Source organism: Mya arenaria, chromosome 8 (genome assembly GCF_026914265.1).
Source record: "Mya arenaria isolate MELC-2E11 chromosome 8, ASM2691426v1".
Taxonomy (NCBI): Eukaryota; Metazoa; Mollusca; class Bivalvia; order Myida; family Myidae; genus Mya; species Mya arenaria.
In genome coordinates, this window is record NC_069129.1 from 74,043,252 (window position 1) to 74,056,532 (window position 13,281).

The 13,281-nt window shown below is 35.8% G+C and overlaps 1 protein-coding gene across 2 annotated transcripts in view; it reads left to right on the forward strand.

Moving 5' to 3' along the window:
* Positions 1–1,864: 1,864 nt before the first annotated feature.
* The window catches only part of LOC128244787 (cleavage and polyadenylation specificity factor subunit 1-like), a 47,990-nt gene continuing 36,573 nt past the window's right edge, over positions 1,865–13,281 (forward strand). Inside the window, exons 1-4 of one of the 2 annotated variants that reach the window (XM_052962866.1) lie at positions 1,865–1,930; positions 2,491–2,656; positions 5,656–5,754; positions 11,551–11,723. In XM_052962866.1, the coding sequence (XP_052818826.1) occupies positions 2,587–2,656; positions 5,656–5,754; positions 11,551–11,723 (342 nt within the window). In that variant the 5' untranslated portion in view covers positions 1,865–1,930; positions 2,491–2,586. Of the gene's footprint in view, positions 1,931–2,490; positions 2,657–5,655; positions 5,755–7,600; positions 7,624–11,550; positions 11,724–13,281 lie in introns of those variants that run through there. The other variant, XM_052962867.1, reaches the window with a different exon arrangement.

Here is a 13,281-nt window from a genome sequence, read left to right on the forward strand (position 1 = left end):
TGGAAAATAACCGGGTCGTTGTGGTGGAAATGTTTTTGTTGTGGTTTTATCATTCATGAATAACAACCTTTAATGGGGGCTTGAAACCCATTACGGAATGTTGGGGCGGTATTCATAAACCCTAAGTTTAGTCAATTTCTTAGTAAAATTTAAAGAAAAGAATTAGTGTTTTTAACATATAATATATACATGTCTAATTCATTTATAGATAGATATATAGATTTATCAGTATATATATATATATATATATATATATATATATATATATATATATATATTATTTTTTTTCATTTATTTATTCAAAGATTTTCGGTATATGTAATTTTAACTTAAGCTCGAATTTTTATTAGTACTGCATACCGTCATATTCATACTATAATAGTCCTTCTGTAATATTTATTTTAATCCATTAAGACTTACTTTTAATACAGTTGTGCAATTTCAATTACAGCCAATTAATTATTTAAATTATGCAATGCCTATGCGATGCCGCCAAAACAAAGGACCACAATGGAAATAAGGGTTTTCTCTTTGTTGTGTCATCCTTGGCCGGATGTGCCTGTCATGGCTATTTATAATAGCATGTATGTATTATGTTTTATTTACTATTCATGTTATTTTGTTTGTTTTTAAATATTGATGTATATGCTTTTCTTACTCAGAAATAGATATATCTATCTATATATCTACATATTTTATATTGTGAACCAAATCAATGCAAATAAAGTATTTAAGACAATATATAGTTTATTATACCAAACTATGATAAGTGAGATACTTTTACCTGAAGAATATAACTTAAGTAATGAAATTACTTAAGATGTTTTATGAATACCGGCCCTGGTCAGAAATCTAGCCGCGAAAGAGGTTTTAAACTTAGATGTTCATGCCGTTTTTGACTGTTCCGGAAAGCTTTTGAATAGGTAAAATGCAAAGATGCATTTTGATAGGCGGAATTCATGGCACGTAGATCCAATAATAATTACATGCCAGGGACATATATAAAAAGTAAGGACAACAAACGCGCTTACACTATATGGGACTGGCTGATCTTAATTGATTCCCGACATTCAGCCACGACGGTCCCCATGCGATCAACTGTCAGTTGTAGGGCCATTTGATGGCCAGATCTGAACGCAAATAAAGTTACTCTTTGCGTCCCGTAAGAGGAACTCTTGACTCTTATCAACGCATATTCCACACTTTACCATCATACCCGAAGACGACATTGTGGCCCTCTTTATCGCTTACCCAGTATAAGACGATTGAACCGTTGGTGATCGTGGCGACGCGACACGGGTTCACGACAAGCCGTCTGACTTTATCTCTGACAAGGCCCAAATATAACGAAATTACTTCAATCTCAGTCTCAACTCATTTAAGCAAATAAAATCAAACGTTATTAAAATTCGTATATGTTTTACACCTTATAAGAGCGCATCCCATCATAAAATACGTTGATTTAAACCTCCAGTCAAGATTTCAATGAAAATATATTCAGCCAAAAAAAAATTTGAGTACAATTCACTATTTTTTAATAATAACTCAAGTATATTTTTTTCTCTAGATATGATTTTTTTTGGAAAAATTGACATTTCATTTCAGCAATACATTCCATTTTTTTCATAAAGTATAAAACAAGCAACATTTTAAATCATACCATGCTTTTATGTGGTGAAATGAGTCGAGTCTGAGATTGAGATTTGATTTAAGTATTTTCGTGATATTGGAGCCAGGTGTCCAGTCTAGTGTCTTTTTTCGTCTCGTGTGGTTAATAATACGAATCATTTCAATGGTGGTTGGATGCGCGTGCATATGCCAACACCACACACTATGGTTTCCCCAGTGCCCGATCCCGTCAGCCAGCGGAATATCAGTAGGCTCTGTGAGAAGCCACGTACCTGAAGTGCGGACCACGTTTCCGATGAAGGTAAACAGAATTAAGAAATGTTGCTTTTCATCATTCAGTCCTTGCTGAAGGTTGTTCCCAAACAACGGTTGAAATGTTTTGCCTGATTTTCTTTTCAATACAGAATGGTCATATCATAGCAAAAAACGTTCACCAGACGTTCATGTTGTATTTGAACTTTGACGCAGTACTGGTAGTTCACTTTTTGCGTGCATCTCTATTTGACCCCTTGCTCTTTTCTATTTTTTTAACGTTTGGACATGCCTAGTGCTAAACCTATCTGGTTTTTTTCCTTTTTATCTTCTGCTAGATTTTCAATGTTCTCCACCGCTCCCTTGACATTGTATGAAAGCACACACTGTTTGCTACTTTCCTCGAGCTCTTTCAATTGTTGCTTCAAGAGTTGTATTAACACGAATAAGCTGGCCCTCATCTGACTCAGCTTGAACGGAAAAGTTTCCCTCTGCAAAGCAATCTCATCCCGTAGATTGCGGCCCTCGTGTCTCGTCAGTTTGCAGTTCGTACATGAAAGTACATGCCTTGCAGTATAAATGCAGGTATCTTTTCTGTTTGTGTTACAGCGCTGCTTGGCGGCGTGGGCACATCTTTGAGCTTGTATTTTCCTCAGTTTGTGGGGGTTGTGGTCGACGCATATCCGCATGAGGCGGTGATGTTGTATGCACGTGAAACACATGTTGGCTGGACAGCTGAGGCACCTGGAAAAAAGAACGCACACAGTGGTTAGAGGTAACTTTGTTACACATATTAAAGGGACTAGACACCAGATTGGCACAAAAAAAAAATGTTTTTTTTCTGTAACGAATCTCAGGACAATTATTTAATAAAGTGTTTTACTCTTTGATATCATACTTGTAAAAAAAATACCGGGTTCGAACCGGTGGCGGCAAAATTGCAGTCCAGTGTTGTATCTACTGTGCTACGAAGGCTTACCCTTCACCGTTGGAATATTTAAGCTATATAACTAACATCGACTAGCCAATCACGCATAAGAATGAATTCTACTAGGTATATATACCTAGTAATCTTTTTTAATGGAAAAATACGAACAAACTGCGAAAAATAAATTAATTGTAAACTATGTGGTACTTCAGTTAGTTAGTTTCAATGCATTGTACACATCGATACCAAGTTTATGTAAGTTTTCAACAATTTTTCGTTATTTCATCATACGGTGTATAGCCCCTTTAATACAACGATGTTATATGACAAGCTACCTTTCCTGTATATTTAACATGATATTAATCAATAAGCAATTATGCATTTATAATTCCATTCCGTAATCGCATTGGCTTGTATTCGTCACATATATCACATGTCTTCCTCCTTTCGTCATCTTTCACCACTCGGGTTCTTCCCGCCGGAAGTCAAACGTTGACCCCCTCCCCCAGGACCAAGTTTCACTTCAACACAAAACATCTATTTTATGAGAAATAATCTTATTGGAATTGCTGACGTTTGCGAATGATTGGTACAGACGAAAAATGGTCACTAACCTGTGTATTTTATTTTAAAAACAATCCAACTAAAGTTTTAATTCTTCCTCACAAAGCAACATGTTCAACGAGTATTCATTATATAATTGTTATCGTGAACTACATAATAAGTCCTAAACTTATAAGCAATTAATATTTAAAAAAATAATAATTGAACAATAGGATTGGTGTATACATATCAGTATCTTAAGCAAATTGCAGCGTAACGAAAACTTCGTCTTGATATAAAAACAGAACTTGGATGAATGCCTAACTAGCAGACGGCAATAATTTGTCCGAGCATTAATGGGGAGACATATTGTTTTCGCCCTTACCGTCAGTCAGTCTATCCGTCCGTACGTCACACTTCGTTTCCGCTCAATAACTAAAGAACGCTTGCACCCAGGAGCTTCATACTTGGTATGCTTGTTGGCCATGTCTAGTAGACGAACTCTATTGATTTTGAGATCACTAGGTCAAAGGTCAAGGTCGCCGTGACCTTGAGGTGATAAAATGGTTTCCGTCCAACAACTAAAGATCCTTTGGGTCCAGGAACTTCATACTTGGTATGCTAGTTGATCATGACAAGTAGATGACCCCTATTGATTTTGAGATCACTAGGTCAAAGGTCAAGGTTACCTTCAGGTCAAAAAAGGATATGTTGGCCGTGGCCTTTAGCTTAAAAATGGTTTCTGCTCAATAACTTTAGAACGCTTGTACCCCGGAATTTAATACTTGGTATGCTAGTTGGTCATGGCAAGTATATGACTTCTATAGATTTTGAGATCAGTAGGTCAAAGGTCAAGGTCGCCGTGACCTTGAAGTGAAGAAACGGTTTCCGCTCAATAACTTAAAAACGTTTGCACCCATGAACTTCATACTTGGTATGCTAGTTGGTAATGACTAGTAGATGACCCCTATTGATTGTGAGATCAGTAGGTCAAAGGTCAAGGTCGCCGTGACCTTGAGATGGAGAAACGGTTTCCGCTCAATAACTAAAGTTAGTTTGGGTCCAGGAACTTCATACTTGGTATGCTAGTTGGTCATGACTAGTAGATGACCCCTATTGATTTTGAGATCATAGGGTCAAAGGTCAAGGTTACCTTCAGATAGAAAAACGATATGTTGGCGGTGTCCTTTAGCTTAAAAATTGTTTCTGCTCAATAACTAAAGAACGCTTGTACCCAGGAATTTCATACTTGGTATGCTAGTTGGTCATGACTAGTAGATGAATCCTATTGATTTTGACATCAGTAGGTCAAAGGTCAAGGTCGCCGTGACCTTGAGATGAAGAAACGGTTTCCGCTCAATAAGTAAAGAACACTTGCACCCAGGAATCTTACTTGGTACACTAGTTGATAATGACTAGTAGATGACCCCTATTGATTTTGAGATCACTAGGTCAAAGCTCAAGGTCGCCGTGACCTTGAGGTAAAGAAACGGTTTCCGCTCAATAACTTAAGATCCGTTAGGCCCAGGAACTTCATACTTGGTATGCTGTTTGCCCATGACTAGTAGATGACTCCGTTTGATTGTGAGATCAGTAGGTCAAAGGTCAAGGTCGCCGTGACCTTTAGGTAATGAAACAGTTTCCGCTCAATAAATAAAGAACGCTTGCACCCAGGAACTTCATACTTGGTATGCTAGTTAGTCATGGCTAGTAGATGACTCCTATTGATTTTGAGATCAGTAGGTCAAAGGTCATGGTCACCCTGACCTTGAGGTAAAGAAAACAGTTTCCGGTCTAAAGAAAGCTTGCACCCAGGAACTTCATACTTGATATGCTAGTTATGTCATGACTAGTAGATGACTCCTATTGATTTTGAGATCAGTAGGTCAAAGGTCAAGGTCGCCGTGACCTTGAGGAGAAGTAACGGTTACTGCTTAGTAACTCAAGACGCTTGCACCCAGGAACTTCATACTTGGTATGCACGTTGGTCATGACTAGTAGAAGACCCCTATTGATTTTGAGATCAGTAGATCAACGGTCAAGGTCGCAGTAGATATTCACTATTTAATTCGGGTGAATAAACCAAATTTCACTGTTGGTTCGTCTCCAGTCAAAAATTACAAATTTCTTGCCCATCATTTATATCTTCTCAGATACGACCACACAATAGGGGAGACAAGCGCTTTTTTAAAAAAGCAATCTCTAGTTAAATGCAACATTTCCTTATAAGTTTTGAAATATTATCCATATTAATACCAAACTACGATACCAATATAAGCTAAAGTTGGTTGCTTTATTCGTAGCTTATACACATTCCTGCTCGACGCACAACTCAAGCATCGTCTGTGCTACAGTGTGTCTTCCGGTGGTGGATGTGGGCGTTCTTATTTACAAAACTAAAGGTCAGTGTTGTGATTTTTTGGTCATTTTCTGACATTTTACCATAATTTGCCCAAATACCCGCAAATCAATAATACGCGTATAAAGTTATTGAAATACGTGCATACGGATGCAAACGTAATATTTAGTTGTTATTCTTTAAAATTATTTATTTTGTCCTTGAAGTAGAAAAAAAGCTATAAAAAGGTAACTTTAAAATTAAGATTGAGGTAATTTTAGTGAGGTAACACATGCATTTCCTACAAAGAGGAATGATCCCTTTTCTCTTGGACTTAAACAAACAGTGCCGGTTGCCTTTGAACATGATTGTTTTAAACATCTGTTGCTGCAGTGTCTTAATTGATTTCGCAGTAAAAAATCCCAAAATATTTCCCGAGGTTGAGCCCCTAGTGGCACAGAAAGGTGCAAAATTTCATTTGTATTGTTTATTGGCTAATTGTCATTTAAATAAGTGAAAAGGTCTGCACCGGTTTTGCGTTGACAGATCAATATGCATAGCTGAATATGAGATTTTATCAATGACAACAGAATAGGACAGAACCGACTTTAAGGACTTGTAGAAAAGTTTATATATAAACACTTTTGCAATCATTTGAATTATGTTAAAACAAATACAATAACGTTCATGAAGTTAAAAAGTATTGATAAATAACAATAAGACACGTGCATTGAACATATTGCCCGGTCTGAAATCTGTATGAGTGTACAGATATTCGCACATGCAGATACCACTGGGAAATAAAGATTAGGACCAATCCAGAGCCTTGAGCAATACCCCTGGTTTGGAGTTGTGGGCAACTAAAAGCATATAACTTTTGGGTGATGGTGTGTAAGCTTATTTATTCTCGCGATGCTGGCCTTTATTATTCGGCGTGTGCTCCGATAAGATTGTTAGTCATTTTAGTTTTTTTGGAGCACAGACAAAATGTAACGCTGGTTAGAGCTACCCTGGCGTGTGTTTAGCACACAGGGACCCCAATTTACATCCCGGAAGACGATAAGTATGTTTATTGTTTAGGCGGGGAGTTGAACCTGTGACCCCTGGATTGACAGCCAAGTGTGTTACACTGTTACGCTAGACGACGGATCCACCGCCCTATAACTGTTTTTTTTTTGCATTTTCCGTAATAATTATTTAATAATGTTTTTACCTGATTTACCTGACGGCGAGGTATAAAAGGAATGCTCAGTGCCTGTTCGCTGCCAAATAAAGGTTCTTACTCTTTGAAAGGTTTTGTAATTAAGACCCACTATACACTCTGTTTTCCTTTAAAATGTACATGCATTAAATTAAATGAAGTTATGTTTTAGTTTTGCTACTTAGTCGTTGAGTTGCTTTGCTAAAAGAACATATATATGGACTCGGAATAGTTATACGCATTCCACATTGCCTAGCTGCTACGCATTTTAGTTTAATCTTATTTATTTTACAACGATTGCAACAATGCGTCTGAAAAGAACAGGAAAACACTTTTGAATATCGTTATAATTGTATCGGACAGATACTGGTAGATAAGTTTTTAAGCGAGGGCAAGTCAAGATTCCTCCCATAAATCAATCTTCCTACATGTACACTACTAGTTGTTCAGTTGAGAAGTGAGACAGTGGCGTCCGCCTCTTACGCCAAAGGTCGTGGGTTCGATCTCAATTAGGGGAACGTTTTCTTGGCAATTAAAAAAACCCACCGTACTGGTTTCTGCACACATTGATTCATGTAGCAGCATTAAATAAGCTTTGTTCACAAACATACTAAATGTCTAAAATAAGTTCATTAGTACAACAATCAATTTAGTTGAATATAACCATCGCAATTTTTACGTACAAAATTTATTATACAACATGGCGGCGTCCACAGAGAAATAAATTCTTAGGTATATTTATAAGATTTGTTAGTCAAATTAAATGACATTTTGAAGAGTGAATGTCTTGATTTTATTTTGATCACTAATTTGATGGTGCATGTAAGTTATTTGCGTATTCATATAAGCTAAATGGTTTGAAACTGCCAAACAATTGTCAAAACTTTCGGCATTTTATACAATAACTGAAGGTTACAGACCACTGACATTAAATACAATCCAGCTTAAACAAGAACAGGGTTTTACAAGATAAAACAGTGTCTTTTAAAAACTTGTGTTTTATTTTTGAATGGAAATCAATTTGATATTTATTACCAGTTGGAGAATAGATTGGTCCAAATAATTGTATGTTGACGGATTTTTTTAGATATTTGATATGGTAAATCCTTCATGTACAAATTGTTTAGTATCAAAAGTGGGTAGTTGTTCCGATCAGGATTCTGGGTTAAAGCATATAGCGTCTATAAAATATCATAAAAACAAGAAATATTACCAGAAAATGTTATTTTATATTAGTTTCATACACAAAAAATAAATATCCAACTTATAATTATGAGTTTGACAGCTTTTCTTCATTTCATTCTGTCAAAACATAACGATATATACATGAAGGGTACCTGCAAGGCTTCAGGGCACAGTTTTAAATGGCTCAGAACATTTCGGTCATGGCCGAGTGGTTACGATTGTGTAACGAGGTCTATCTCGAAGCTTTGTCGGAGGAGGCCGAGTTATTACGATTGTATCAAGTTGTTCCCCTTCGCATAATTGTTATCTGTGTCAGTCAACTTTCGTTTTATTGGAAAGGTAAACAACTTGTTTTAATGCATTAAATGCTTGTTTAGTGCAAAATAACATTTCACTTACATTGTAAAATATGAATATAACTCTTTATGATCAATTTCAACCATAAAATACTTCACTTAAAACAATTTCAATAATTTTAAAACACCCCCGTTTTTTGCACATTCCCGTTTAGACGTTACGGATTGAAAGAATCCCGTATAACACGTCTTTTATTTTAGACTAGAGAATAGATCTATGACACTTGAAAAAGTTTTTCAACAGGGTGATGAAACGATATATGGAGGTTTCGGTAAATCCCCAGTTCGGTAAATTCATTTAATAGTGTGAAAGGTGCGCAGGTTTCCATCAAATAAAAAACGTTTGTTTTACAGTTTTTAAAGAAGGAATAATTATAATTGAATGTGGAAAATAATAATATATCTTTACTTTTATAAGATAAAATAATAAAATTTAGTATCAATTGTATGTAGTAATGTATGCTTTAGATGAATAATAATTTTTCATATGGTACCCATGTTTTTTTATATATCTAGTGTTTTAGCTAAAGCGGAATGGAAGAGCGGCCCGCCCTGCCCTTTTTTGACCCCGCCCCATTGCCCCTTTTTACACGCTCTGTCATATTTTTCCCACCCCCTTGCGCCCTTCTGGCCATTCAGATCGTTGTTTATCACAAAGTTACTCCCTAAAAGTATTTAATTGGTCAATGTCCCCGTTTCCTAATCTGTCAAAGATCAGTGCGTGCTAAGGCACACGACCGTCATCACCGCGGGTCAGATTAAAGGTAATTCACGCTTATAATCAGGGTGCTAATTGCTGTTCTTTATGACACATTATTCCTTTTCTGAGACATCGAAGTTGTACCTCTAAATGTGGATCTTTGATGCCGATGTTGTTACAAATTTAATTAATTTAGCCATTAATAATCTGTAATCTCCTAATCACATAATTGGGTCGTCTATCGTCCAATTATTGAAACGTCCCATGTTAACCAATCAGAGAAGACACTGGTCAAATGATATAAGTTTGTTAAATTGCGATAGAAAAAGCGAAGAATTGATGAAAAATGTTGTCAAGCATTAGTAAACAATTGATACTTGCAGTGTAAAAACAAGGCACACTTTTTAGAACATTGTTTCGTTTGAAGCAGACGGTCATTGAAAAACAGACGGTGGCGCTAAGAAAATCAAATACTCAAAACTTCATGACCAATATTTGATAGTCTTTGTGTTGAATGTTCATAATGAAAATTTGTTTTGTAATCTCAAAACCTTTTTATTTGCTTTATATAGCGTTTACTTACAGAATTTTTCCTCATTTGTACGATGTTTAAAAGTAGAAGATTCGGCGAGTCACCGCCATTTTGTCATAACATTTTTCGGAGTTTATTTCTCGATTTTCTAGTTCTATTATTAAGTGTTAGTGGGTTTTTAATGAAGGATAGAGATTTTAAATGTTATTTTGTTTTAAAATGTCAGCATATTGAAATTTATTTAACCAAAGACAAGTAAACAACAGCAAAGCTGAATGTGACATTCGTAGCCTATCCTGATCGTACCAAAACAAGATTCGCCCCCTGCACTTAAATAACAGCTCATATATAAGGCCATTCTGATTGTTTGAAATGTTTTGTTTTTAAATGTCTGTTTTTATTTTAGACGCTTTTTGGAGGTAAACTATACATTGCAAAAAGGAGACTCTAGACAAGTACACTTTTGATAGGCCATAAAAGAACACTTTTTTTAACATTCCATCTAGTAAAAGCAATAATAGTTAATGGGAAAAGTTTTTTGGCATGGCATGATATTTATCTCAGGTTTTACGATAAGTATTTCTTCTCCTAAAAGTCTCCCCACTTCTCCCTAATTTGACTGGTGGGAGAAGTGACTTCTCCCCAAAAAATCAGCCTTGTGAGAGCCCTGGTGACATTACAACCCGAGATGTTAAAGAAAGTGTCTAAAGTGAAAATGAACAAGAAAGAAGAATTAAGAGTATTCTGTAGGGATATTACTACAATGTGTGCATGAACATGCATGTACTTTGGTAAGGTACATGGTCGTTTTACAACAATACAAAGCTAATATTGTGCGCTTTGTTTTCCCATTTAAGAAAGCACCATACCCCTATTTTGGCCCACCCTACTATACTAGGATGGGTATTGATGCCGTAAAATACTCATAGAGTATATTATCAAGAGAACAGGCTTTATTGCACTACCTAATTAAAAAATTAAACATTGATAATCAACAGTTAAACAATTTCCCATTGGTAATAAAGAATGATGGTGCAATTAATTTAATTTTAATTGCAATAAAGTGACAACATTAATTAGCAATGTGCTTGTGTTTGTGCCTAGATTAGTAAGCTGAGGTCACTTATGATTGACAATTCAATGTATACAATTATCCTTTTCACCAAAACAACTGGATAAATCAAACGCTATAATCAGTTTATCGAACTGGGGAATTACCAAAAGTACCAGTTACCGATGAAACTTCTTCTTTGTTAATGGCTAACTGTCATATATGACTATTATGGCCATGTGTGGGGTGGGGGTGGGAGGGGTGGGTAAAAAATTGAGTAAGGATGTCAAGTCACCCAAGCTACTCAACCAACCCAGGTAAGCTTGACATGTGATTAAAATAGTTCAAAACCTAAATTAGCCTAAAATGCAATAACTACATAAAAAATTTTTTATGCAGCCTAGTATGTACATAGTGAAAAGAACAAGAATGTTTGTAGAATCTTTTGAATTGTCGAATTGGTCAATATTGCTCCGTTTGGAAATTTTTGCCTGATTAAGCAATTATATGAACAAAGAATAAATATTTTGTGCTTTGTTTATCAAGAAACAACAAACTGCGAGTTTTGACACACCCATAATATATGCTTTATCATTTTTATCTTTATCTTTTTCAAAGCAAACAATTGAAAGCTTGTGCAACTTGTGCCTTAATGCGCCCAGCAGCAGTTTTTGTCATTGGAATTTCTTTTCACTGGTGGAATTAAAGTACATCAGCTATAATTCTAAGCTTTTAGAAATTTAAGCCCTGCTGTTATGGAGATACAAAGTTCCCCAACACTGCAGTTCTAAAAGCATGAGAATAAGGCTATTTTTATTTTTTTTTTATTTTTCAGATAACCAGGCTACATTGTGTGTTTATATAATGTACACAGTGTACAAGCAGCTGCACCCTCCCACGGGTGTGGAACACTGCCTCTACTGTAACTTCCTTAACGGACAGGAACAGAACCTTGTCATTGCGGCAGTAAATCAGATACATGTATACCGACTCAATCCAGAGGCAGAGGTAGTGTTTCTAACAATGAATAGTTTTAATTCTGTTGTGTGCTGTATTTGGAAGAGATCCAATGAATTCTAGGGTTATTGGATCTTTGGAAAAACGAAAGCTTTTGATTTTTACTATTTGAGCCTTGATCTACACACTGACGTTTTTATGTCACGAGTGTAGAATGGCAGCCATGCCGAGATCATGTTGTCCACATTCTCATGCATTATCTGCATTTCATTTTGATGTCAGCTCTCACTTTAGCATTTGTAATATCTTGGCTAGAGTTATGCCCCTTGATTTGTCAAATTTGACATAATTCTCTTGAGCAATTATTATCTAAACTTAGTTACAGTGTTGATGAGTATAATATCGCGCCCAAGCTGTATCAACAATCAGGTCATCATAATTTTTTTAAAATTTGCCCTATTCACCGTGTATGCTCCCACACTGTACCATGTCTTATTTAGTCTTTCCAAAAATGGATAGCGATGTTTATAGGCATAATATATCACATATATCTAGCGTCTGCGAAATTGCAACATTCATTTTCAGCTCAACTATTCGAAGAATAAGGAGGGCTTTACTACTCGCCCCAGCGTCGGCATCGGTGTCGTTGTCCGGTTAAAGTTTTAGGGCAAGTTGAGATTTTCACTTTATAACTTGAATACCACTTATTCAATTCACTTAATACTTCACACAGTTGTTCAGGGCCATCATATACTAAGGTTAGATAACTCCTTATTATTTTTCATACAAGTTATGGCCCCTGATTGACTTACAAACTTAGGTGAAAGTTTGAGGGCAAGTTAGGATTTTCACTTATAACTTCAATACCCTTCATTCCTTTCACTTAATACTTCACTCAGTTGTTCAGGGCCATCACATTATGAGGTTAGAAAACTCCATATTATCCTTTATACAAATTATGGCCCCTGATTAACTATGGAACTTAGGTTTAAGTTTTAGGGCAGTTTGGGATATTTATTAATAACTTTTATAACCATTATTCAGTGGACTTAATACTTCACACAGTTGTTCAGGACCATCACCCAACGAGGTTACATAACTCCATATTTTCCTTAATAGAAGTAATGGCCCCTGAATGACTTAGAAACTTAGGTTAAAGTTTGAGGGCAGGTTAACGGTTTAAGGCAAGTTGGGATTTTAATAAAAAAAACTTCTATACCCTTCATTCAATGCAGTAAATACTTTGCATAAATAATGACGACGATCTTACAATAAGGTCACATAACTCCATTTTAATCCTTAATACAAATTATGGCCCTTGATTGATTTTTTTTTTAATGTTTTTTCTTTTTCTTTTTTTCTTTTTTTTTCTTTAAATTTCTTTTGAAGGAAAGGAAAAACATTTAAGTAGAATGACTTGCGTCATTGTTTGGGCGGGCTGGTGGGAGGGCAGCGTCAAAGTCACCTTGTGTATCGAATAATTTTAACTTGGTTGACATAAATGATGAAACTTGGTATATACGAAGAGTTTATGAAGACCTTTCTTAGGAATGCGTTTGAGGCCCCTATGATCAAGGTCAAGGTCAAAGTTACTATTAATAAGAAAATG